The sequence below is a fragment of the Danio rerio genome, chromosome 14 (assembly GCF_052040795.2).
Source record: "Danio rerio strain M-AB ecotype USA chromosome 14, GRCz13ab, whole genome shotgun sequence".
NCBI lineage: Eukaryota > Metazoa > Chordata > Actinopteri > Cypriniformes > Danionidae > Danio > Danio rerio.
In genome coordinates, this window is record NC_141034.1 from 47,185,889 (window position 1) to 47,210,991 (window position 25,103).

A 25,103-nucleotide genomic window follows, 5' to 3' on the forward strand; every position below is an offset into this window, starting at 1 on the left:
TATGCTGATATTTCTTAAAAAAAAAAAAAAAAGAAGTCAAATCCCAGCACAGTCACAGTTATAGTTTGTTTGTGGTAATGATCCTTCTTTAATTTATATTGTTCATTTTTTATTTGGAATTAATTTGAATATAAAAATATAAAGTTTTAGTTTGTTTTATGTTATAGTTTTCTTTAATTTGTATTATTGACTTTTTTTATTTGAATTTTGCTTTAAAATTCCAACTTAGTTATTGCAGAAACTATTTTATTTTGTAAAAAAAAAAAAAGTGCAGCATTTAAATAAAAATGAAAGGGCTCCTGTTCACCTTAAATTTATCACAAATAATTTTGTTTAAAAAATTGTGACTAAATCGTGAATCGTGAGATTAGTATCTTGAATCGTATCGAATTGAGAGTCAAGTGAATCATTACATCCCTAATTATTATCATCCTTTCCACTTATCTGGCCAATAGCCAAACATTCATGATCGATTAACTAGTAGAAAATCTCATCTCGCCCTACACGTTTCCTCCAACTCATTGTAACTGCCCAAGAACTGTTACAGACGGTCTCACATGCAGTGCAGAGACCCACATAGATGCGCCTTTTTGCGACCTAAAAATGTGTCCGTCCAGGGTTTCTAAGTCTCCTAAAATGTCTCGTATTTGACTTTTGGTTTCGCTTTCGGCTGTTGTTAACTGTAGGAGTTTTTGCACAACATTTTTATTTTAAGCTTGATTTACTTTCGCTTTGCTTTGAAGCTCACAGCGCTTGCACAGCCGCAGGACAGAGAGAAACATTATACAATTAATTATTTGACCTAAACGACTTTAAATTAACTTTACTCAGAGAGGATGAAATTACATCTAAGCTGCAAAATATATGTACACTGTTAGAAATGCTTAATTAACTCATGTGCCTTATTTAAACAATCTACACTTTTGTTTCTTGTAAATATTATTAGAGATTTTTATTCCATATACGTTTTTTATTCCTTTATGTTATTTATTTCTCATTTGCTGTATATATTTTTTCACTTCGATAATGTTGATGTATATTTTATACATATGTAGCATGCAATGGCAATACTGTATAAAATGTCAGCAGCGGATTTTGCCTGTCAGTGGGTGCACATGGCTCCTGAATAGAATAAAAGTAAAACAAAAAGTGGATTTCTTTTATATTTCAACAGTATTTAAAAAAATGTAGTCTATTAAAAAAATATATATAATAATAATAATAATAATAATAATAATGCATAATAAATAAAAATATTGCTAAAAACACGTTTTTGTCACAAGTAGGTAACATATGATGTGGGTAACAGGTTTGTTTCACTCCGGCTACCACCGCAAATACATTTCAAACCAGTGGGAAGCACTGCAAACATTCGCATACAGTATGTGGCTGATAAGAGTTTTTATTTCCATAGCGTTACATGTGATGCCCATCAGCCAACTGTTCAGTTGAGATTTTCCTAAAATAGCCTAACAATACCCATTGAAGACAGCCTTTATAGAAAAGAAAAAAAGTGGATTATCATTTTAACAACTTAAACATAATGTAGTGTCAGCTAGCGGTGTTCTCTAATGATCGCAGCTGCGTCGGCACATGACTTAATCTATCAGATCTTACCTTTAAAGAACAATGACTTTGGCGCATAATAAAGTCAAATTCAAAAGACTGCAGCTACCTGATTAGTTCAAAGCACACCGCCGCTTTGACACTCCGACGCTCTCTCTCCCCCGAAGATGAATGGGAAAAGGTAGAGCACGATAAAAGACGCGAATCAGACTCTGTTTGTCTTTTGTTTTAAACAAAAGTTCATAGAACATGGCTCCTTTTTTGTTACATCACAGTGGATCTGTGCCGAGTGACAGAGGGAGAGATAGAGACAGAATGAAAACAGCTTTATTTTTACATTTTCTTTACGGAGATGGAGAACAATAAGTACTTTTTATCTATATTGTCAAGATGATTTTTTAACCCCCTCACTTCCAACTTGATGACATTTACTCCACAAATAGGTTGCAATCTTGCTTTTCTCTTTTGTCAAGAGCCTTAAGCGTTCCAGCTTGCTTGAGGCAACTAGTGTGTATGAGTGAGTGTGTGTGTTATAGCTCATGCATGCGAGCAGATTTTGGCCTCTTTTTCAAAGCAAAGCACCATATGTCTGAAAGCATCTTCTTGATGCTAAAAATGATGGCTTTTTAATGGTTAGTTACACATTTGTATTTAAATTCATATCATCCTGAAGAATGCTTTTATGGTTAAATAGTTTTTTTATAAATTAATTAAATTATTTACTTTATGTTTCTTTTAAATATATACACACACATAGCAACCCATATTGAAGGGAAATTTCACTCAACACTAAAAATTCTGTGGAAAAACAACTGACTCATCCTCCATTTATTCCAAACCTGTTTGAGTTTCTTTATTCTGCTTAATTATTGAAGAAGATATTTTGAAAAAGCTGGAAGCTGTAACCATTGACTCCTATAGTATTTGTTTTGCTTACTATCTAAGTCAATGGTTTCTAGGCATGGAACGATAACCATTTTCAAGGTATATCACGGTTTGAAAAAGTCAAGGTTTTAAAACAACTCTCCAGCAGAAAATATATCCAAAAATGCAACTTTAAATTGTAAAGGAATGTGTTTTTGAAACTAATGAAGACATCAGAAGCAATGATTTATTTGAATTATTTAGCCTGACATGTTTACTGTTCCAACATATTATAAATGTTTCTCAAAATAAATTATATTGTGCTCAAAGAGGAAAAAGTTTTAGTTTTTTTACCCAGACATTTAAAAAGAATATATTTTAGAGCAGTAATCACAATCATATTTTTTTCTCAAGTTATCATACTGTCAGAAACTTATAACAGCCCATGCCTAACTGTTACATGCCTCAAATCCACTAAACATAATAGAGAGTAAATTCTCCTTATAGTGTGAACTATTCCTTTATAGATAATAGTAACATGGCAATTTAGAACCATGTCAGCCCGCATAACCTTTTTAACCTCAAGAACAGCTTTATGCTGAAAATATATATTGTTTTGGATTCTTTATTTCCCACCTTTTTGTTTTCCAAGCCTACGATAATCAAAACACATGGTTTTCTGAAGCTTAGCCATTAATTTGTAGTCAACCACCTCTCAACAGGAAAGTGATTTTTCATGCACGTGTATGTATTTGTATATGTATGCATGAACATAACCAGTCACAAGTCAAAGAGAGAAAATTAAAGCTATCCTATAAGTTTAATTGTATATTTTTAATCCTCATATATATTGTTCTTTTTTCTTTAGCCTTCATAATAATAACTATTTTTGCATAAACAAATGGAAGAGACAAACTGCAAATCTAAGCAGTTGTACATTGTTTTATTCTGTAAGCCCAGCCCTATATTTAACTTTAGAACTTAAAATATATTATTCGAAAAATGAAACAAAAAATATTAAGCTGAAATGAAGGATAGATTTTTATTAAGTACTGCTTGAAGTATTATTTTCAGTGCACATACATAAATATACATCAATATACATACTTTTTTTAAAAATCTAAATATTAAAAACGTTCAAGGATTTAATATGCTGATCACCATTAGACGCATCATAGCATTCTTGTGAAAAGGGTCCATGAAATGAAATGAATGTTAGCTTGGCAAAAAAAGAAAAAAAAAATCTGCAACCCTATACCGATTAGGCCCAATTTTCCCTAGGTGCGCGTGGAAAGGAAAACAAGTGGGTAATTGCTGAGTTGTTTATGCATTAATTTCCCTTTACAATGACAATACACTGACCTACTCTAAACCCGCGGCACTTCATTTGCTTGTGTTATGCAGAAATAAAGCATCTCCTGCATAAGTTATTGTCAGGGAGATGGATGTCCTGAACGAGTCCAGAACGAGGTAGGCTACGCTTCCTCTAAAGTCTGACAAATCCTGCTGCTCTGTCGTTACGTTTTGATACGCTTTCACCGGAGTGCTTTAACAGAGCTCTGGGAGTTAATTGTTTGCTTTTCAACTTTCCTGCATGGCAAGCGGTTTTTGTAGTGGCTCGCATGCGGGGCGACTGCCAGGCGTATTCGGGGAGAGTCGGAGGGATCACAATGCGGCAAACTGTACATTCTGTGACTTCTCATAAAGGCCTAATTCTGTCAGTACCTTTTGAGGGCTAATACACATAGCGCCGATTTCTTGGAGACAAAGCAATGTTGTCATGTCCCTCTCCATCGGAAACATCAAAGTTAACAGAGCCAGCGTTTCCAGCCTCATGACAGATGTGATGGACATATATCATCACATATAGACTCTAGTGGGCAAAACAAGGATGCTTTGGAATTTATAGAAGTCCAGTGTTGCCACAACATGAGCACTTAAAACAAGGGAAAACAAGTTTAACTCCTTTCATCTTTTTAAAATTGTATGAATTGAAATAAACTTGATAAAATACATTAATGAAAATTGAAATCTAATGTGCATTAATTAATATAAATAAATACAAAAAAAGTTTTACATAAATCATTTTAAATCCAAACCTTATGCTAGGGCTGCAGAATATATTGTTTCAGCATTGATAACACAATATGTGTATCTGCAATAGTCACATCGCAGAATCAGTAAAGTAAAGTTAGGATTATAGTAAAGTTTACCCCTAAAATATAGTGAAAGATGGATGTGTTTTTAAGACCTGTGAATGTGTAAGCAAACTAAGAGGTTATAAAAGGTCTATATCAGAGCTGCCCACGCATTTTTGTATAAAAGACCAAAAGTGAAATATCATTGAGAGCCATAAGCCGAAGGTAAATATAACAAGCTACTGTATATTACATTGAAGTTACCATGGGTCATTTCCCAATTTATTACTTAAATGTAAAAAGAAAACACTACGTGAAAGCATATTACCTAATGCAGTATAACATTTAAAATGATAATTTGTTGCAATAAAAACAATCACATTTATAACACAGTGGAGTTCAATGATGAATACACTAGTCAAGCAGACTTTGCCTTTGCCTTGATTTGTCCTCTTTGCGTTGGGTGACGGTACACTTTCAGAGATAAAGGTACAAGAACTGTCACTGGGGTGGTACCTTTTCAAATGAGGTACATATTTGTACTTGAAGGGTCCATATTGGTACCTCAAAACTATATATTAGCACCTACAAATTTTAAGAGGAACACTTTTGTACATTTTAGGTACTAATATAGCCTTGGGGTATTAATATTTACCTTTTAGGTAAAAATTTGTACCTATTGAAAAGGTACCAACCCAGTGACAGCTCACATAGCTTTATTTCTGAGAGTGTATATATCTGATTAATTTACACAATTTATATGAAACATGTCCTTTCAGTTAGGTCTTAACATAAAAAAAAACTAACAAACAAACAAGGTTACATTATTTGAAGTGACAATAAACCATGGCCATCATTCTTCCTCTTCTCAAATGGGATGGCTTGCCAAATCAAAGGTTACTGTTGGACAACTTTAGCCCATGGGCCCTTGTTTGGGCATCCCTTGTCTATATAAAGAAAAATTATTTGCATTTAATTATTTATATACAATACACTATAAGTGTTATTTCTATATTATTATTATTATTATTATTATTATTATTATTTACTACAGTATACTGTTAGATTCCACAGAAAACTATAAAAATTAATTTAAATTATATTGTATTTTATGCAGATACTTCTCTACAAAATAATCTCAATCAATGTAAAATGATTAATTCATTCCAAATAGAGTTAGAAGTCATCTTGTAAAATTAGATTCATATCGTAATATGTATCGTATATGTAATATGCATGTCAGTTTTTGTCTGATATCGGGCAGCCCTACTTCATGCATATGTGAGATACAGTACATGAGAACTAATATGATGCCATATTCAAGTCAAAGTATAGACGTACAAAGAATTGAAATTAAGTTTGTCTCAGACACTTGGCTCTTAAACATCATAGAAAAAAACGTCACCTTAGAATTATAAGATTATATCCAACATTTTTTGTCAAAGTTGAGTACATTAATGACAACTTATTTACATCATGGGATTTTTTATAAGTTGTTTACATTAAGACTTTTTATTAAAAAATATATATATATATATATATATTACAGACATACTGTTTGCAAAATGGAATGCAAAAACTTTGAAGCTCAAGAACTCAAAATCATTCAGAAAGCAGATAGAACCTTATAATTCCAAGGTGACAAAATATAAAGTACAAAAATGAATGCAATGTAAGTAAAAGAAAGAAATATAATCTGTAAAAAATGGACAGAACTTAGAGTTATATTAAACTTAATGTCAATTAAAGATGTGACTGTAAGGAATAGAATCAGATTCCTTATTTCTAAATATGCCTTTTTTTCCTGTGCAATAGGGATAGAAGTATCAGAATATCCGAATCAAAGTATTTCTAAAATAGCAGGTAGTACCCGGGTGACCCACTACTTCTGAACAGATTTTAAGTGTGCAACTGTGCATCCAGTAGACACTTCAATATCCCATTAGGCAGCAGGAGAATATTTGTAAACAGCAGTTAAGCAATGCAACTGATGCTATAAATCACAAGACAGTGACACTGAGATGGATGTACTGTTGTGCTTCCAGATTTTTTATGCTAAAGAATGTACATATCATATAAAAAATATATTTTTAACAGGCTCAAAGATTTTTTTTAATCAAAATTAGTGCATGTTGTGCAAATTTGGATGTGTCTCAATAATAATAATAATAATAATAATAATAATAATAGCACTGTGGGTAGCACTGACACCTCACAGAAAGAAGGTCGCTGGTTCGAGTCCTGGCTGGGTCAGTTGGCATTTCTCTGTGGAGTTTGCATGTTCTTCCCGTGTTGGTGTGGGTTTCCTCTGGGTGCTCCGATTTCCCCAACAGTCCAAAGATATTTGCTTTATCTGCTTAATGTAAGGCTATATGCACACAATAAGTTTACAAAATATAGGAAATAAAGGCAAGCTATTGTTGAACATGCGAAACAGTCTACGTGGTTACAAAAATTTATACATATATCTTTGCGCTCAGCCAAACCTCAGCCTGAAAACAAGACTAATAGATTCAAAAGACAGACTTGTTAAATACAGATCTACACAAGATGAATTAGATCATGTTTATCAACTAAAGAGAGATGAAATCCACCGGCTGATTCGGGATGGACTAGCCAATGTTTGCCTGCTCTCAGCCAGGCAGGTGTGCTCAGAGCTCCCGCTAACTGCCTGGAGCTCAGACGCAAGAATACGCAAATCAGCTTTCAGCACATGCCAGAGTGCGTGTATGGTCTTGTGATGTGCGTTTTTAGTGGTGTAGTGTGGACAGTAAACTGTTCAGAAAAGATAGGTTAAACGCCAGAATAAACAAGGATCGTTTTCATTCTAAAATGCTGTTTTAAAATGAAAACGTATTAATTAAAAGTGTAAATGGGGCCTAAAATTTATTTGACTTTTGTAAATCAATTTGCGACTGTTGTAATTCGACTTCTCATCAATTAGAAATTATCAGACAGGAGGTTTTGAATATCAGAAAATAGACTTTATTCTCCATAATAAAGCCGAGAAAGAGCAGAGCAGACCTCATAGCATTCTCCTCCTGCTCCTTCTAAAGTCTCTCCTGCTCCTTCTAAAGTTTCTGTGTGTTTCCAAAATCTTTATATTGGCTATTTTGACACACCCCTAGGTGTCTCATTTTAACTTTTAACCATTTTAGGATAAGTTTTTACTCTAGGTGGCCCTGTTATTCTTGGCTCTCAGCCCACTAGCTCATGTCAACAGAGATGTTACAGGTCTGTGTCAGCAACTGTTTTGACACCAAAGTTCTCTCTCCATAGATGCAACTTATGCAAAAGGACTAAGTGTTTACATACATTGTCATGAAAGCATAATCACTTGATAATATGTTACTCATTCTAACTTCTGACACATATAGCTTCATACAAGTATTTAACATATATAATCAGTGCTTTACATATTCAGTTATTCTACACAATCAGTCACTCAGCCTTCTCCTAGTGTTGCTCCTGTGCAGGCATACTCATCTTACACAGACATATCACTGTATTTTTAACACAGGCTGGCATGTTTGCTGCAAACACTACATACATTTTGAGAAGAGAAAATTAACTGCTTTACACTTAGAAAATACTTTACACAGAGAGAATAAAATCTTCTTCACGACCTCCTGTCATTGCCCTGCGACCCCCAGGGGGTCCCAACGACCACTTTGGGAACCACTGTTTTAGAGCACACTAGCTAATAGAAAACTAAAAGACTGAGGCCCCGTTTACACTAATGTGTTTTAGTTTGAAAACGCATAAGTTTTGCTATGGTTACGCCATCCGTCCACACTACGCCGGAGTTCTCGAGCGTCGAAAACGGAGCGTTTCGAAAACGCTGAAGAGGCCGTTTTCATTCTGAAACGCTGCTGCTCCGTCTCAGTGTGGATGATGGAAAACGGAGACGGGGCTGCAGACATTCGCCTCTCTGATTGGGGCTTTTCCTCAATATTAAGTAGCCTAACACACAGTTCAGTCTCACATCTTCTCCGTGTAAGTTAAGACTTCGCAAGTTTGATCAAGGCAGCAGTCTCTTCTTTTCAGTTTGATATGGAAAACAGACTATACCGAGGACACGGGTAAATCTTCAAAGGGAACAGTGCACTTTATGACTTCATTCACATCACCCTGGCTACGTTGTTTCACTTTCTCAACAATAAAAATGTAAACATGATAAGGAACTGCCTATTTTCATTTTTATATTAACAACTAAACAGACAGCAGAAATGTTAAGCCGCGCCGTGCTGCATATATGAGCGTCATCTTCACTGTGTAGATATTTATAACAAAACGGAGCCGATAACAACTGCCTCCTTTCAATTTCAGTGAAAATACGAAACCCTCTCTTTTGCTGAATATCAGTTTTAATAATCGATAATGGCCATTATAAAAGTATAACATACAATAAGTTTATACATTATAGGAAATAAAGGCAAGCGATCAGTCAATATACAGAATGTAGACTACATGGTTACATTAATCATTAACTTATCTTTGCGCTCAGCCAAAACACGTTACCTGAGAACAAGTAATAGATTCCAGTGACCAAAGTCAGGGAATATGTCGTTAGATACAGACAACAAGATGAATGAAATATCACGTTTAATAAATATAGTGAGATTAGATCCAGTGGAAGATGCTTGATGAGAAGTCAGACTAGCACAGCTCTCATCTGGGTAGATTGGCTGCAGCGCTTGCCTGAGAGTGTGTGTGTGGTCACATGATGTGCGTTTTCAGCGTTTTGATGTGGACGGAGAGCAGTTCAGAAACGCTGGGTAAAACGCGAGTGTGGACGCGGAACGTTTTCATTCTAAAACGCCGTTTTAAAACTAAAACGCACTAGTGTGAACAGGGCCTGAAACTAACATCTAGAAAACTTTATTTTAATTTCACGGGATCTTAAAGATCATGTGCCATTTTCCTATGTGTTGTCAAATTTAACAGCCACATATCTGAATGATATACAGATACTTCCGTCTGTTCATCAGTCTTCCTGTCATTCACTTGTTATTAAACACAGTGTCTGCTCACAACTCCATTTCTTGCACTTCATTACCTACTGTGCCGTCCACAACACTATGCAACTGCTAATGAAAATACCTTCTTTTTTTTTTTTCTTTCCTTATTGCAAAGTCTTGAATATTCCTCCCTTGCAGTCCGTTGGTTCCCCCACAGCCGTTTGATTGGCTAATAGTGGGCGTTTGCGCCGGTGCAGATTTAAGCTATTTGTCATGGCTGTGCTCCCCCAGACATGATTGATGCCCAGGCCGCTGGTGATGAGCTGCGGCTCCAATGATTCTTTATTAAAACGCTATCCAAGCTGACATTTACATATTAAAATTGTTACTTAGAGCAAATCCTCAGTGTGGAAACAACGGACTAACTGGTGGCGAACCGTATTGATCATTCTGACACTGCGTTTATGAATTTATGAGGGAGGTGAGGACAGTGGGACGAGGCGTCGGACTGAAATTGGAGTAGACGGTGTTATTGCGTGAAGCCTCGGCCGCATGGTAGATGAAAGCTGCTATCGGTGCATGAAAGGAGGAAGAGAGGCTGGAAGAAAGAGGGAAAGCAAAGAGCAGCCCTTTCTTTTTCGTTTTGCTTTAGCAGAGGCTTAGTTTAAGTGCTGTTGGTAATAGCCTGGGTCAATACTGTTAGATCTGCCAGCCTCGGTAAGAGAAGTAATCAAGGCAATTGAGCTCACCTCCAATTGTTTGGCTCGTGATCTCTTAAGTCGGGGAGCTTCTGACAACGCCATTACTTTATGCACAAGACTTGGGTGGTTCAGAAGGTAGATTAAACTCTCCAATCCTTTGGCCGGAGCTAGACTGAAATCTCTGTTGATTTCTCTGTAGAGTTCTTTTCTGCTTTAGTGCAGTGACTTTTATTTCTAAAGTCTTTTTCAGATCGTCCAAACATAGTGAGGTAAGCAAACAAAAAGTTGCTTTAAGTTAATGCGTATACCTCTGACTAGAGCTGCACGATTCTGGCTAAAATTAAAATTGCGTTTTTTTTTTTTGTTGCTTAAAATAAAGATCACGATTCTCTCACGATTCTGTGGATGTAAAATAAAGGTATGGTAAAAACAAACATATGGCAACATCGATAAAAATATTATGTGTAGGTCTACTGGTTTCTATAAATAATTCTATTTTACTTATAATAATTCTGATGTTGAATTATTATGTTTGAGATATATGCTTGCTATCTGTCTATCTGATCACTCTGTGTCACAAACTGAATATTATTTACTACTGTATTACCTGTAACTTACAACTTATGCAGGTTCTGTTCACTAAAGTAGAGCGCGCGCGCCCGCCCTCTCTGTGATAACAGCTCACATCACGTGTGATTTCCCGGCCGCGAAAACATCATTAGATGAAGACAAACATGACATTTTTAGGTGAATTATACCTTATAAATACAGTATGTGACTCATTTAACATCATTTGGAGGTGTCAATGTCACCGAGCAACGTATGTGAAACAATGAAAAGACTCGTGCAGCCGCCTTTTCTTCTCTCTTGAACTTGAAAATATGATTGGCAAAATTGTAGAAATGCTGGATTAAGATCGTCTAGGGGTCGAATCGAGATCGCAATCTTTTAACGATTAATTGTGCAGCTCTACCTATGACTTTTGAAATGAAGCTGCATTAGTTTCAAAGTAAAACTGTCAAATGTCAAACATTCATACTTGGGTTGAAATTAGGAATGCAGCGATTATAGATTTTGGTTGTACGACTATATAGTGAGAGGAATAATCTCGGTTTCACGGTTATCATGATTATTATGCATTCATTCATTTCAAAACAGTACTAGTTTAGAAAATCAGATGAAAACTCATATTCTAAAGAGGTATTTATTGCTGCTGAATAACCAAATAATACAGCACAAAATAATAATAATAAAAACAAACATTAGTCCATTTACCTCTTTGGATTTAAGCGAAAAAGTGAAAAAAGATTTTTGACATTTTTACAGAGGTAAAAATTTTACAACGAAAATAAATGACAAAACAATGAATGAATGAAATGAATAAATAAATAAATAAATAAATAAATAAATAAATAAAAAACAACAATAAATAAAAAATGTATTTGTCTAATGGAAATACATAATTGTCTAGCCTACATTTTAATTTTTTTATATGTAAAGATATTTGCGTATTGCTCTACATCTTGTGTGTAGGCTATTAAGCAGTGTGTAAGCGAGGCGCAACTCTGCGCTGGAGTTTAGACCGGGTTTGTTTGGTCTAATGAAAAATCTATTATAGTTTCTCAAAATAGCAACTAAAATGTCAATAAACGTGTCAACATCAAAAGAACACAGCAGACAACTGCAATAAAGCCTATGTATCTATCTAAGACTAGAATACACAAGTTACTTGTATAGTTTTTATTAGTTTTAAGTGTAACGTTCAATATGGCAAATGAAGCACATAGTACACTAGTACAGGAGCCAATCATTGAGCGATACAGACTGATGTTTCTCAGGGGAGAAGCATACACCAGGCGCAGGTGGATGCTTTTACGACAGTTTGGTGGTCAACAAACGCACTGGTTTGATTCTGAGTGAATACTCGTTTCACAAACATAAAAACATATATCCAAATAAAGCTTAAAATATGTGCTCTTAAATGAAACTAGTAGTCATAGGATGATAACCGTTTTCAAGGTAAACAGCGGTTTGGAAAATTTTCTTCTATACCATTTCTAAGGTATGTGCAAGATTTTTTATTTATGTTTTTTTTTTTTTTTTTTTTTTTTTTTAGGACAACAGTCTCTCCAGCAGAAAAGATGCCATTGCAAATTGTAAAAAAATCTGTGTTTTTGAAAAATATAAAGACAGCAAAAGTTAATAATTTATTTAGCAACATATTCACTATTCCAAAAAAGTTTATATATTTATAATAATAAAATATACTGGCTTCAAAATGGAAAGAGGTTTTAGTTTTTACCCCAGACATTTAGGAAGAATATATTTTAGAGCAGTATTCACAATACCGCAAAACAATGAATCGTGATATTTTTATTCAAGGTTATCTTACAGTGAGAATCTTATACCGCCCCATGCCTAGAATCAAGTGCACTTGAAAACAAAAGTTTTTTGTAATATGCATGGAAAAAACGTGAGATACAATCCGTCCTATCAAATGCACACCCCATGACAGCAACTACTCGAACAGCCACAAATTCGTAAACACATTCGTAAAGTGCCACTGTCACTACTTCTGGTGGAGATTCGACAGCAGGACCAAATTTTTTAAAATTACTTTAGAAGAGCAGCACGATCAGAAAATCATTATTCAGTTGATAATAATGTGTTAATATGTCATAAATAGAGGTTTTACCTTTTGAGTGTGCATGTGCATTAGCTAGGGCAACCTACAAAATTTTTTTGATTTTGTTTGATTTGAACGTTTAGAAACAAAACTTATGAAATGGTTGTTGTTTAACTTATTGGTCATCCCAAATATGTAATCATAAGCTTGGTAAACAGTTTTGGAGAATTATGTTTTCCCATTCAGACAGAATGTCTAAGCATACTGCCCGAGAGGCATTTCAAAAAATGGCCACCGAGTGAAATGACTTGCCTTAAAGGGACTTTGGAGGTATCTATTTGGAGTTCAAAATACAAAATATGACAATAGGAAGTACATCAACCGATCTAAAAGTAACTAAAAGTAATGCAATTTCTGGTTTACGCAAATGATAAAACTTTGGTTAAACCTTTATGTTTCCACTGTATGAATCACACACACACACACACACACACACACACACACACACACACACAAAACACAAGCGTTATTCAGTCAAAACTCCCAGTCGCATTCCTGCGTCAGCTCTCTAAATACCTTTTTTTTTTTTTTTTTTGTAAAATAAAGCATGCATTTAATGACAGTCAGGTTACATCACTTGCACATTAAGTTCAGCCATTTACAGAGATGTAAAATTGAAGGAATGGCATTTATCATTTATGACTGTTTTATCTCAGTTGTTGCATCTTCATAATGACTGGAAGCCGTAATCATTGCAATCCAATTCTTGAGCATTCAGAGGAGCATTCCTGCAAATTTTGGGCATTTTTTTTCTAGGCAAAGTGGTTGAAGTAAACCAGGTGGATGTGCCACCATTAATGTTCAAGTGAAACCTTCGTCACTGTAATTTGCAAACAAAAACAGACACAAGAATAGTGGTTAATTCTGTTGTTGCTAATTAACTTCAGCAAACAAAGAACACAGAAATAGAGACGGCATGTGGAGCGACTCAATCACGCCACACTCTATTCTAGTCTTTGTGTGGTATCCGTCCTTCTCTTCAATATATGTCTTTGATTTGCATGTGCATATTTTTTTTCTTGGTAAAGAGCTTAAGTCGTCTGGATGGGGGAAGAGTATTTGTTAAGTGATCCCCATGGCCGTGGGCAAAGACCTAAATCTATTCTGACACGAGCTTAGCGTCTGTAATCCTATTATTCCCATCTGATCCTGGGCTCTAACACAAAAACAAGTCACATTTTTGAGTTAAAATGTTGTCCTATTGTGTTGCGCTAGATCTGGACTCTGCCTCATTGTGCCTGCTTTACCTCTTCATCAGGTAATGCTGAAAGCATATAGTGAGACGTCTGGTGTATTGGTTACTGTACTTCAGGTGAACCAAGAACAGAGACCAAGCTTTATTGCTGCTCATATACAGTTATACAGTGTTAAACAGGGTAGTGTGACTTCAGTGTGAATGAGAATTTAATTCACCACAATGGAAGTGCTTTTTGTCTTTGCTGGATCAATTCAAATTGAGGAATTGAAACTTAAATTGCATTAAAGTTGATATTTTTAATGTATTTTTAAAACTGGGTGGGTGTGGAGGGGGGGGGGGTGTTTTGGCTTTTTGTGTCACCATCTTTGCTCCAAGACAGGCTAATGGCCACTGACGAACTGTCTGTCAGAAATTATAAATATATTAAAATAGGCACTATCCTTATAAATAAACTGCATAGTTGCAAACTAAACAACTCCGTTCCCGTCTTAAAAGCCTCAAAAGTGCATTATGTTGTCCAACAGTGGTAATATTTGTCAAACTGTAGTGTCTTCTGCTTGTTGCTATATGTGGGTGGAGCAATACACAAGGGTGAAGAGGCTGAAAGAGTGCTGTTATTTGCAGAATACCGCACAACTATGAGCCAATCAGATTCAAGAATCAGACAGAACTGTTGTATGAATATATATACTCACAACAAAACCCAAACAAACCACCACAAACACACACGCACTAGCCAAGAACATACTTTCATCTCAAAGTAAGCTACAAAAATTATATTTTGTGTTTTTTATTAATATGTGTTAATTTAGTCATCGTTTTGACAATGTTGCCTGCATTTTTGTTTTTGGCTCATTGTTGATTTAAATGAAGAGTTAAGATGCACCTGCAAATTCCACCTGCATTTTCCCTTTTAAGTGAGCATTTTATTGAGACTTGTACAGGTAAAAAAAAATGTCACTTTTATGGCAATGGAAATGATATATTCATCACGTAAAAGTGAAATTACCGAACCTACACAGAGGAGCCTAAAAAATGCTGACTCAAGAAGAAAATTTCAGATGGTACTTAATAAATTTTGCATCAGAACTCTTCAAATGTACCCTTAGTTTTCTTAATTTGTATTCTTGACCTTTGGTTTTTGAGATATACAAGTATATAAAACTCTTGCATTAAAAAGAAATAAAATAAAACAATCTGTAAAGCAATCCTATGAGAATCACATGCTCCCATTAAATTGCACTGGATATTATCAAGAGATAGTTTGTTTGTGATCATTTCACTTATAACATAAGCTTATACTGTGAATGATCAGATAAATCTTGATTTGTGACCAGTATGAGCATAAAAGAGAAAGAAGGGGATGTCCAATCACGATGTGCTTAAATGTGTGCTTTAATAATTGTTAATAATTTTGTATGAAATCACAAATTTATTAATAATAAAATTAATTACAAAAATATTAAGTAGTTAAAGTATAGGCAACTATTAGATTTTAATCATAAAATTTTTATTAACCCATTAAATGGAAAATATTTAACACTTTCGTTAAGGTTACTACAATTAAATGTATGAAAAAAAAATATATATATATATATATATATATATATATATATATATATATATATATATATATATATATATATATATATATATATATATATATATATTCTGAGTAGGTTTAAATAACCCCTGCCTAGAATGTGTCGGTTGTTTCAAATGCAGTGCAGTCATTAAGGGTGTCACGATCCTCCAAATCCTCGATTCGATTACATTTTTGATTCTAAAGGCACGATTTAATTCAATTTTCGATTATGAATAATTATTTAATTAATGACCAATCAATAATTTGTAGCCTACTGTTTAAACTACCTGACCTGCATGGTCTTTGTTTTACCCATAAACAAATCATACAGTAAATGAATAAAGGCAAGATACACACATAATCACCACCTGTCAATCACTTTTTCTGCGGGACTCGTGAATAGGCAGTGATCTGTGTCATTATAATGGCATCGGTAAAAAAGACGCACAACCAACAGGAACCCGCCAACAGTATCTGAGGTGTTCGCTAAAATGACTAAGTACAAGTGAGTGAAAGATTGAAGCAGTCTACTGATCCTCTGACTGCCTGAACCCGCTGTCTCGAGCCCATGGCTGTGTGTGTGCGTCTGTGTCTGTGTGTGTGGTCACGTGATGTGCGTTTTCAGAGGTGGAGAGGAAGGAGGGCTGCTCAGAAATGCTACACGCCACTGTGTATGTCAAATCGTTGTCGTTCTAAAATGCCATAAAGACAGTGTAAACAGGGCCTGAGTTTGTACTTTTCGCGAGCGGATTTGCAAGGATCGTGATGCCGGTGTTGTCTATCGGACGAACCCTAATACGTACATAGCAGGGCTTGCAAAACTGTGTTTTTTTTTGGTCGACAACACGAACGTTGTCAACATAACTCACTGGAAATCCAAAATACTTACACACCGGCGACTTCATTGAAAGAGGAGAGGATTTAAGCTCTGTCGACAGGTCTCCTGTATCTGCAGTTCAACAAGCACTTCAACAAGCCTGTTTTTTCCCGCTTGGCAAGCCAAGCTGACGTGACATGGGGGCGTGGCAGCATCGACAATTCTATTTTTTGATTCGATAATCGAAATTGAGCATTATTTCGATCGATTTTGATTAAAAATCGAAATCGTGACACCCCTAGCAGTCATGCATGTCATAACTCTGTATGCTTTAACTGATCTGATCACAAGATGTTTTGAACTACATCTTAGCCCACAGTATACCATCCAGGGATTAAAAAAAACTGACCAAAAGATACACAAACATAACCATACAACTCCATCATCAACGATTTCACATCTTCATCTTCGCGATCATCCCCATTACAATCAGCCCCACTAAACTCGTTCCTTCCTAGGGGTTTAAAATCAATACTGCTGAAATTAAACTCTTGATTTTATGGTTTAAGCAGTTCAGGCCTTCCCGCACCACCTTCTCCGATGAAATAATGATGTTTGAATCCCCCTCTTCTAAACGTCTTAACTTCGTCTGAGCTTTGATTGAAGAAGTTTAGAATTCCCTTTCTGGTCTCGGAGGAATAGATTGATTTGTTTTTCATTGGTTGTTTTTCCATTGCTCTCCGTCTCTCTCATTCGTGCGGCTCTCTTCCAAGAGTTTCTCCGTTGAACACAGCTTATCGCCCAAGCCTAAAGCTTTTACTGCCTCTTTGATCCCGCGGGTCATATAACACTCAGGGTGAGGAGTAAACTCTTATTAGTGAAACCCCACCACAAACACACACGCACTTGCCAAGAACATTTACAGGTTGCTGAAATCATTAAACAAGAGTAGCTTAGTGTTGCAGAGAAGAAAAATAACTAAAAAGCACCAATTCAGCACCCTCTTTAAAGCCACGCGACTGTGAATCCGAGATCCTCAAAATAGAGGAGAAAAATCCTCCCCTCTTCTAACTTTCTCACTCACGTCATTTAAAAAAAAAAAAAAGTGTCAAGGCCGGAATTTAATTAATTGCCGTAATTATGTATTTTGGACAACTTACTATTGAGTCACTCTCAGCTGCATTTACATTTTTCAAATAGCACTCAGCTTCTCGGCCACACCACATTAATTATGCTAATTAACCATTTTGACAGTTAATTTAAGATAATTAATAAAAATACTAATATTAGATGGCACGCAATTGGAACAGAAGGGGAGGGGAAAGGTGCTCGACATGCGCATGAGAGTCCTTCAAACCGCTTTGCTCTTTATTTCATTCTCTGAGAGTTTCATCAACTCTTCTGCCCACCATAAAAAGATGGTTATTTATAAAACGGGTATATTTAGAACCACGTCAGCTTTTTGGGGGGCTGAGTTAAGAGTTCTTTAATATTAAATCTTCCAAAAAGCCATATTTGGGATCCCAGCCATGCAACTAAATCACACTTTGGAAATAATTGATTCAAATGTCAGAACATTTAACCATTAAAGTTAGAAGTGGGACAAGTCTTTTATTCAACTGAAAGAAAAAAATAAAATAGATAAATAAAAAATTCACAAATTGCAAAACTATTTAGGTGCTTTTTTTTTTTTTAAATCAACCTGTAATGAATGTTATTTTACTTCTATTTTAATAAATCCATTGGAGATAAATACATGCAAACACTATAAAATATTTTGCTAATAGCCTATGTGAAAAAACTGTTAATATATGAATGAAAAATAGATTTTATTCAACTAAAAATAAATAAATAAATAAATCACAAACTGCAAAACAGTTTAGTTGCTTTTAATCAAATATTAACAAATGGTATTTTATTTCTACTTTAATGAATTCTATGCAATAAAAGACATGCAAACACTATATTTAGCTATAAACTCTACTGACTGGCTTCTCGCCCAAACAACCAAGTGACACGTTCAACTCTGAGGCCAGCCTGGGTTGGCAAATGTGTGCAAAGCCCTTGATTTACAGTTCAAATCCAATTCTGCCAATGAGATCTTGCCACACCTCTAATTAAAAATTTTAGAACATGCATATATGACCAGACCTGTGGAAAAAAAAAAAAAAATTTGCTTTTCATTGATTAACTACATTTACTACTGTAAGTATGTGTTTAAGTAAAGTGTTTTATTTTATGAAGGTCTGATATAATTTCTTTCATATTTAAAATAAAACAAATGTAATTTTGATCACAATTTTTATGTAAATTTTTATTACTTTTGTTTCACAGAAAAATACAACTAATCAAAATTCTTACCTGTATATAGGGCTGGGCCGATAAACGATATTATATTACATCGCGATAAAATTAATCTCAAAAACAATAAGCTCTGGACTTTTTTACTTTATGTTGATCTAAAGGCCAATCATACAACAGAAATGTACAACACTGGGAATCTAAAAGTATGTTGATATTAGCAATGTACTGTGCCAAATTTTCAGCCACTGAAAATGTACTAATTTACTTGCTTCTAGTGCCATACATATCAAAGTTGATATTTAGCTGCACCATGTTGGTGTTTCGTAACATCTCATTTTTACGAGGTAGGCTGTTAGCCCAATGCTCAACCCCCAACCTAGAGGACCAGAACACTATGGACAATTTAGCTTGCCCAATTCACCTATAGCGCATGTCTTTGGACTTTTTAGGGGAAATCGGAGGATCCAGAGGAAACTAACCCAGCCGGGTCTTGCAGCGACCTTAATGTAAGACAACAGTGCTTCTCACTGTGCCACCGTGCAGCCCTACTGAAAATTTATCAGCCAAAACATATGTTATGCCATTTAATGGACCGTCTAATTTTTGTGGCTTCAGTCATTGTTGGGTACTCTTAAATCTAGAAGCATTGCTTATATTAAAATATATCAATATCAGTCTAATAATGGAAAATAATTATCGAGTTTGCATTTTTTCCATATCGCCCAGTCCTAGTTGTATGTGTGTGTTTTTCTTTTGTGTGTGTGTGTTTTACTTCTTTATTTGTTCGTGTTCTAACATTCTACTACTATTACAAGCCGAAAGACCATATACAGTTTAGATCCATTCTTCCCCAAGAGTGTCTTTTCTTTCCTGATGGTTACACAAGCGGCCTGAAATGGTTGAAAGCTATCAAACAGCACCATTTGACAGACCCACTCAACAACACAAGCGAAAAATGTAAAAGTTCTTTAAATGAAAAGCAAAAGGTAGGTCACTATAAATACAGAGCAATGCTCCGAAGTACATTAACATTGATTTTTTGATTACAGGGAGTCGTTCAGTGCCTTGATCTATAAAACTCAATCATAGCTCATGGCATCTGTATGTCTGCTTTTAAGAGGCTGGATTACACGTCCATTAATGAACCTGAGTGGATGCTCTCAGACTGAGAGCTCGCTTCCATTTGCACTACTGAAACTTTCACTAAGTTGTGTGAGTCTCGACTAAGTTTGTATTTCTTTTTTCCCTGAAGATGGAGAACAAGCTTGATATGGTATTGTTGAGTGCGTGAGTGATGGTGACTTGTAATCCTGATGATCTTTGGCAGAGCCAGACTCATTTACAATTGCTCTTTCCCTTTCTCTCTCTCTTTCTTTAATACTGTTCTGCTGAATAGATGTGTTGTGTGGAATTTATCACTGTCCTATTCACACTTGCAGACGTGAATCACACACACTACCAAACAAAATACTTCTTTCTCAAGCTCAACGATTCTGCATGCATAGCTTCAGGTATTTCCATTTAAAAATCAGCATTTTTCCCCTCAGGGAAAATGCATCACTAACTGCTGCGCTTTCTTACGATTGGCATGTGTCCTTAATAGGGGTGTAACGATACACTCAGCTCACGATACGATGTGTATCACGATATAATGTTCACGATTCGATATGTATCACAATATTTGGAATAAAAATAGAAAATTAAACTGAAATGCAAATTTTACCAAGTAAACTATTTTTGATGTATTTCTTTTGTTTAAACTTGTTAAACTGAACCTTCTTTAAGAAAATAAATTAAACAGGCCTGTCTCTGGAAAATAAAACAATTAAAAAACTTCTTAAAAAATATTATTGAAATGACAGAGACAAAATTAAGGAACAATTTAAGTAAAGGTGCAAAAAAATAAGCTTTCTATTCAATTGAATTTAACAGTAAGAGCTTAAGGCTTTGCTTGGTCACTTGCATTTTTTATTTGTGGCAAAAAAAAAACCACATTTCCAGGTATTTAATTCATATTTAATTCAATTCATTTAGAGATATCTCTAATTACAATTGTGACTAGTCAAAACTCATTTAGAGATATCTGCAAATAGTTTTCAAAGGAAGTCAGTGGAGGAATATGACTAGTCAATATATTTGCAGATATCTCCAATCTGATTTCGTACTAATACAATTGTAATTGCAGATATCTCTAATTGTCATGCTGACTAGTCGAATTATAATTATGACTAGTCAAAATATAATTAGAGTTATCTCTAAATATATTTATGGATAGTCAGAACAAGAGTTTAAATGCTACAACGGCTTGCCATACGCGCGTCTTTCATAGTCCGCCCTCACGGTCAGCTCACGTCATGTGTGATTTTGCGTCCGCCAATACATCATTATATGAAGACAGAATGATATTTTAGGGTGAATTGTACCTTATAAATACAGTATGTGACTCTTTCAACACCATTAGAAGGTTTCCATGTCGCTGTGCAAAGTATGTAAATCACTGTGAAGACTTTAAAACTTAGGCTATGTTTGACACAGTATGCATGTCAAAAAGCGGACGAGTCTAAAGCAATGACTGTACAACCGAAATGTTGCCAGACATCTGATTTTGAGAGGATGGGCCATCCTCTATTTCAGCTCCACTCATCTTGGTCTGCTAACATTACTGCTGCTGCAATCTGAACTCACGTGCGACAGCAGGTGGAACGTAGCTTACGTGCAAACAGCTCAACTAATAAGAGAAAACGGACGTCATATTGTAATCAAATCGTCATTACGCCACGATGCATATTGTGACATTTTTGCATCGCAATAAATCGTACAACGATAAATCGTTACACCCCTAGTCCTTAATGCAGCATTATGCACGTTTTCTTTGACGTTATAATAATAATATTGCAACTTTGGGTGAGCGACCCAGTACATACAGCTTTCATTTCGAATGCACGCACGACCAATCAGGATCACTTTTCTTTGTCTTTCCACTGGACTGCTCTGTTGTAAAAAAGAATTAACATATTAAATATGAAATATTTTTATTTGTGTGTGTACAGTCAGCGAAACATTTTTCAGTGTTTAGTAAACTTTGTTCAACAACTCATTTGCTCATTGTCTGTTTTCTTTAAAGTCGTTATATTTGTTATTAAGCCTTAAAGTAGGGCTGGGCAATTAATCGAAAAGTGAGCGAAATTGACATTCAGAACCTAATCGATCAAAATTTTCCAGGTCAATTTTTTTACAATTCCCTTCCTTACTACATGTGGAGTCACATGACCTTGCTCTGTTAAGGCTACTTTATGCTTCTGCATCGAATGCACAGGTATAGTCTGGCGCAGCCTTCATGCAGTCGCATACTCGTGAATCTTTTAAAAAAGAGATGGCATATTTTCCAATACAATAAAATTATTATTCCCATTAAAATATTTGTTTACAGAGAATTCAAGAAATGCACAGATTAAAATATTATTTACAGGATATACAAGTTATTTTATTTAGAGATAAAATAATTAATTTTGTTTCCAAAAGTGCAAGTTATTTATTTTCAATTTTTATCAGAAAAAAAGTGAGTGTTGGCTTTGGGCAATGTGTGTTTTAATTTCAGTTGTTCAGCGCTGATGTTCAATAACAATCATAGATAGATATGGTGGGTTTCCTTCAGTTATTTTAAAATTAAGTAATTCACCCTTCATTCAAACATCTCTTACTTATATGTGAGCATATTTACTGTACAAAACTTTGCTGGTAACTATGGGGGCCAAAAATAAATAAATCAAATAATCGTTCAATAATCGTAATCGAGTTAAAATGTTCAATTAATCTAGATTTTGATTTTAGGCCAAATCGCCCAACCCTACCTTGAAGGGCAAAATATTTAATTTAATTCATAAGGTCTTAATTACAACAATAAATATTACCATATTAATTACATAAAATTTACATCTGCATCGGACAAAATATTTAGCACAGTCTTGTATGCTTATTTGAACAAGAAAAAAATATTCATCCTAAAACATTAAATAAATGTCATAGAAAGCAAAAATTTTCAGTTTCTTAATATTGTATTCTTAATATTGTAAGATATTGTATTTCTTGAAAAGTAATTCAATTAATGAACTGCCTGATAAAACCTTATAATTCCAAGCAGATAATGATTTAATTAGAAGGTGCATTTGCCCTGTTTTTTTACTGCAATTTGCTAATTTAAGATAATTTTTATAATTCACATTTAGAGTCTCTGTCATGTTAAAGTATGAAGGAGAACTGTTACACACATATTGTTTGCTATATGGAATGCAAATACTTTGAAGTTCAATATTTTAAAATCATTTAGAATGCAGACAGAACCATATAATTCTAAAGCGAAGAATTGTGCTCAATCAACGTTCAACGTCTCATTTTGGTGTCAAAATTAAATTCTATACACAATGAATGCATTTAAAGAGTCTAGTTTAAAAATGTAAAAACCATTTGTGGAAATAAAAAAATATTAAATTATGGGTGAAATGATCATATTATGATGTTGTGTGGTCATTCAGTGTTTCTATTTTGAAAGCATTTTCAAAACCATTAGAATGCACTAAAGTGCATCACACGGATTAAAAAAAAATAAAACTACATACAACACAGAATTCATTCCATATGGAGAGCAAAGTTGGACCAAGAATTGATCACTGTGGAACACCCCAAGATATACATTAGTTGCAAGCTCAGAAACAAAATGATCCATGATTCTGTGTTCATACAGAACACATCAAGTATAAAGAATCAACCAGATTCTGAAAACCTTTGGTCATGTGTTTACAAAGACAGCAGACATGCATATTAAAATCCCCACAATCAATATCCTGCCAAGCAGATTGAAAAAAACAATGATAGGACATATAAAACTGATCAAGGAAATACTTATTATACCCAGAACACCTTTATATCAAGGCACACAGCACAGCAGAAGATGTTCAACTTCACTAACTGAACTTCAAAACTCAAAACTTCAAAAATAACAGCATATCAACAACCAAGACTAGCAGTATCAGGAAATTATCAGTACCATGCCCGCTACAGATGACTCAATGGAATAAAGAAGAACCAGCACTTACTATACTGTCGCTTCGTTTATCCAGCTCGTCTCACGGGGCGCAAGTTTGAAGAAACAGCTCCTCGACCACATGGATTGGGGAAACAGGTATCAAGTAGGAAGGCCACGATTCCACCTTCTTCCATTAGAACTCAGTTTGTCAAGCTTCACCAAAACTCCAGTCCGTTTGCGTCATCTCTCGCGGCGTTTCCGCTTCTAGTAACAAACTTTTAATGGCGCTTGAATCGCGCGCGTTTGTTTGGCAAACATTTCATATTCAAATCGCGACCGCGCATTTCCACAGCCTCAGGTCGAATGACGTAGAACTTTCAAAAATGACATGCGAGCTCCAGGCGATTTATAAAACATAAAACTAAAAAAACTAACAGAAAGCAAACATTCGACAGGCTGACACAAACTGGTACTAAGTATATATATTTATTCTAACCTAAAAGTTGATTTATTCTATCATCCTTTCAAACGTGCATTCATTAGTTCCGTATTTACTTTTCCTCAGCTCAACATGCTAATGAGAGGGTGTTTATCAATGATCAGAAGCCAGTCAAATGATCAACCAATGATGGCATAAAGCCCGCCCTCTGATGATTGACAGACTTCCTGTCATTGGCTTGTTGAGGTGAGGAAAAGTAAATATGGAATTTGTGGATTTTTATATACGTTTATTTATTTGTAGATTTGTTTATTTGTTGCTTTATTTATTCAGGAATTTATGAATTTATTTACTCATTTATTTATTTGGGCATTAAGTTATTGTTTTTGCAGGTTTCATCCTCCATATCTTTAGGGAAAGATTATACATTTAAATTTAATTCATATGAGTTACAAAAAATACACAATTTCAGAATACTTTTAAGTTTTAAAGTCTATTTAATGCTATATAATGATCTCAGACTGGTGTCTTGAACATGACAATAGCCCCTTTCACACATACAGACCTTTCCGGAAAATTACCGGCAATTTTCCGGAAAGGTTGTATGTGTGCAGGCCCTTTTTGAAAATACCGGTAAATTCGTTCTGGCTATTTTCCGGAAAGAGAAGTTGTAACATTACCGGTAATTTGCCGGAATGCTGCGCTGTGTGAATGCAGAAGGAAGATTGCCGTAATAAGCGCGTCCACGTCTAGAACTGGCTGACGTGAGACACCTGCTTTAGCCAATCAGAACAGTCAGACGTATTCACGTCCGCGCGGTT

At 35.0% G+C, this 25,103-nt stretch overlaps 1 protein-coding gene across 6 annotated transcripts in view; it reads right to left on the reverse strand.

Annotated features, from left to right (window-relative positions):
- LOC147834029 (uncharacterized) overlaps positions 1–24,406 on the reverse strand; it is a 1,152,336-nt gene extending 1,127,930 nt beyond the window's left edge. For all 6 annotated transcript variants that reach the window (XR_015507939.1, XR_015507928.1, XR_015507926.1 and 3 more), the window contains exon 1: positions 23,914–24,406. Coding sequence is in view for 1 of the 6 variants with exons in the window: in XM_087282126.1 (XP_087138252.1) it covers positions 23,914–23,984 (71 nt within the window). In the remaining 5 variants the exon portion in view is untranslated. The remainder of the gene's footprint in view (positions 1–23,913) is intronic.
- Between the last annotated feature and the right edge of the window lie 697 nt (positions 24,407–25,103).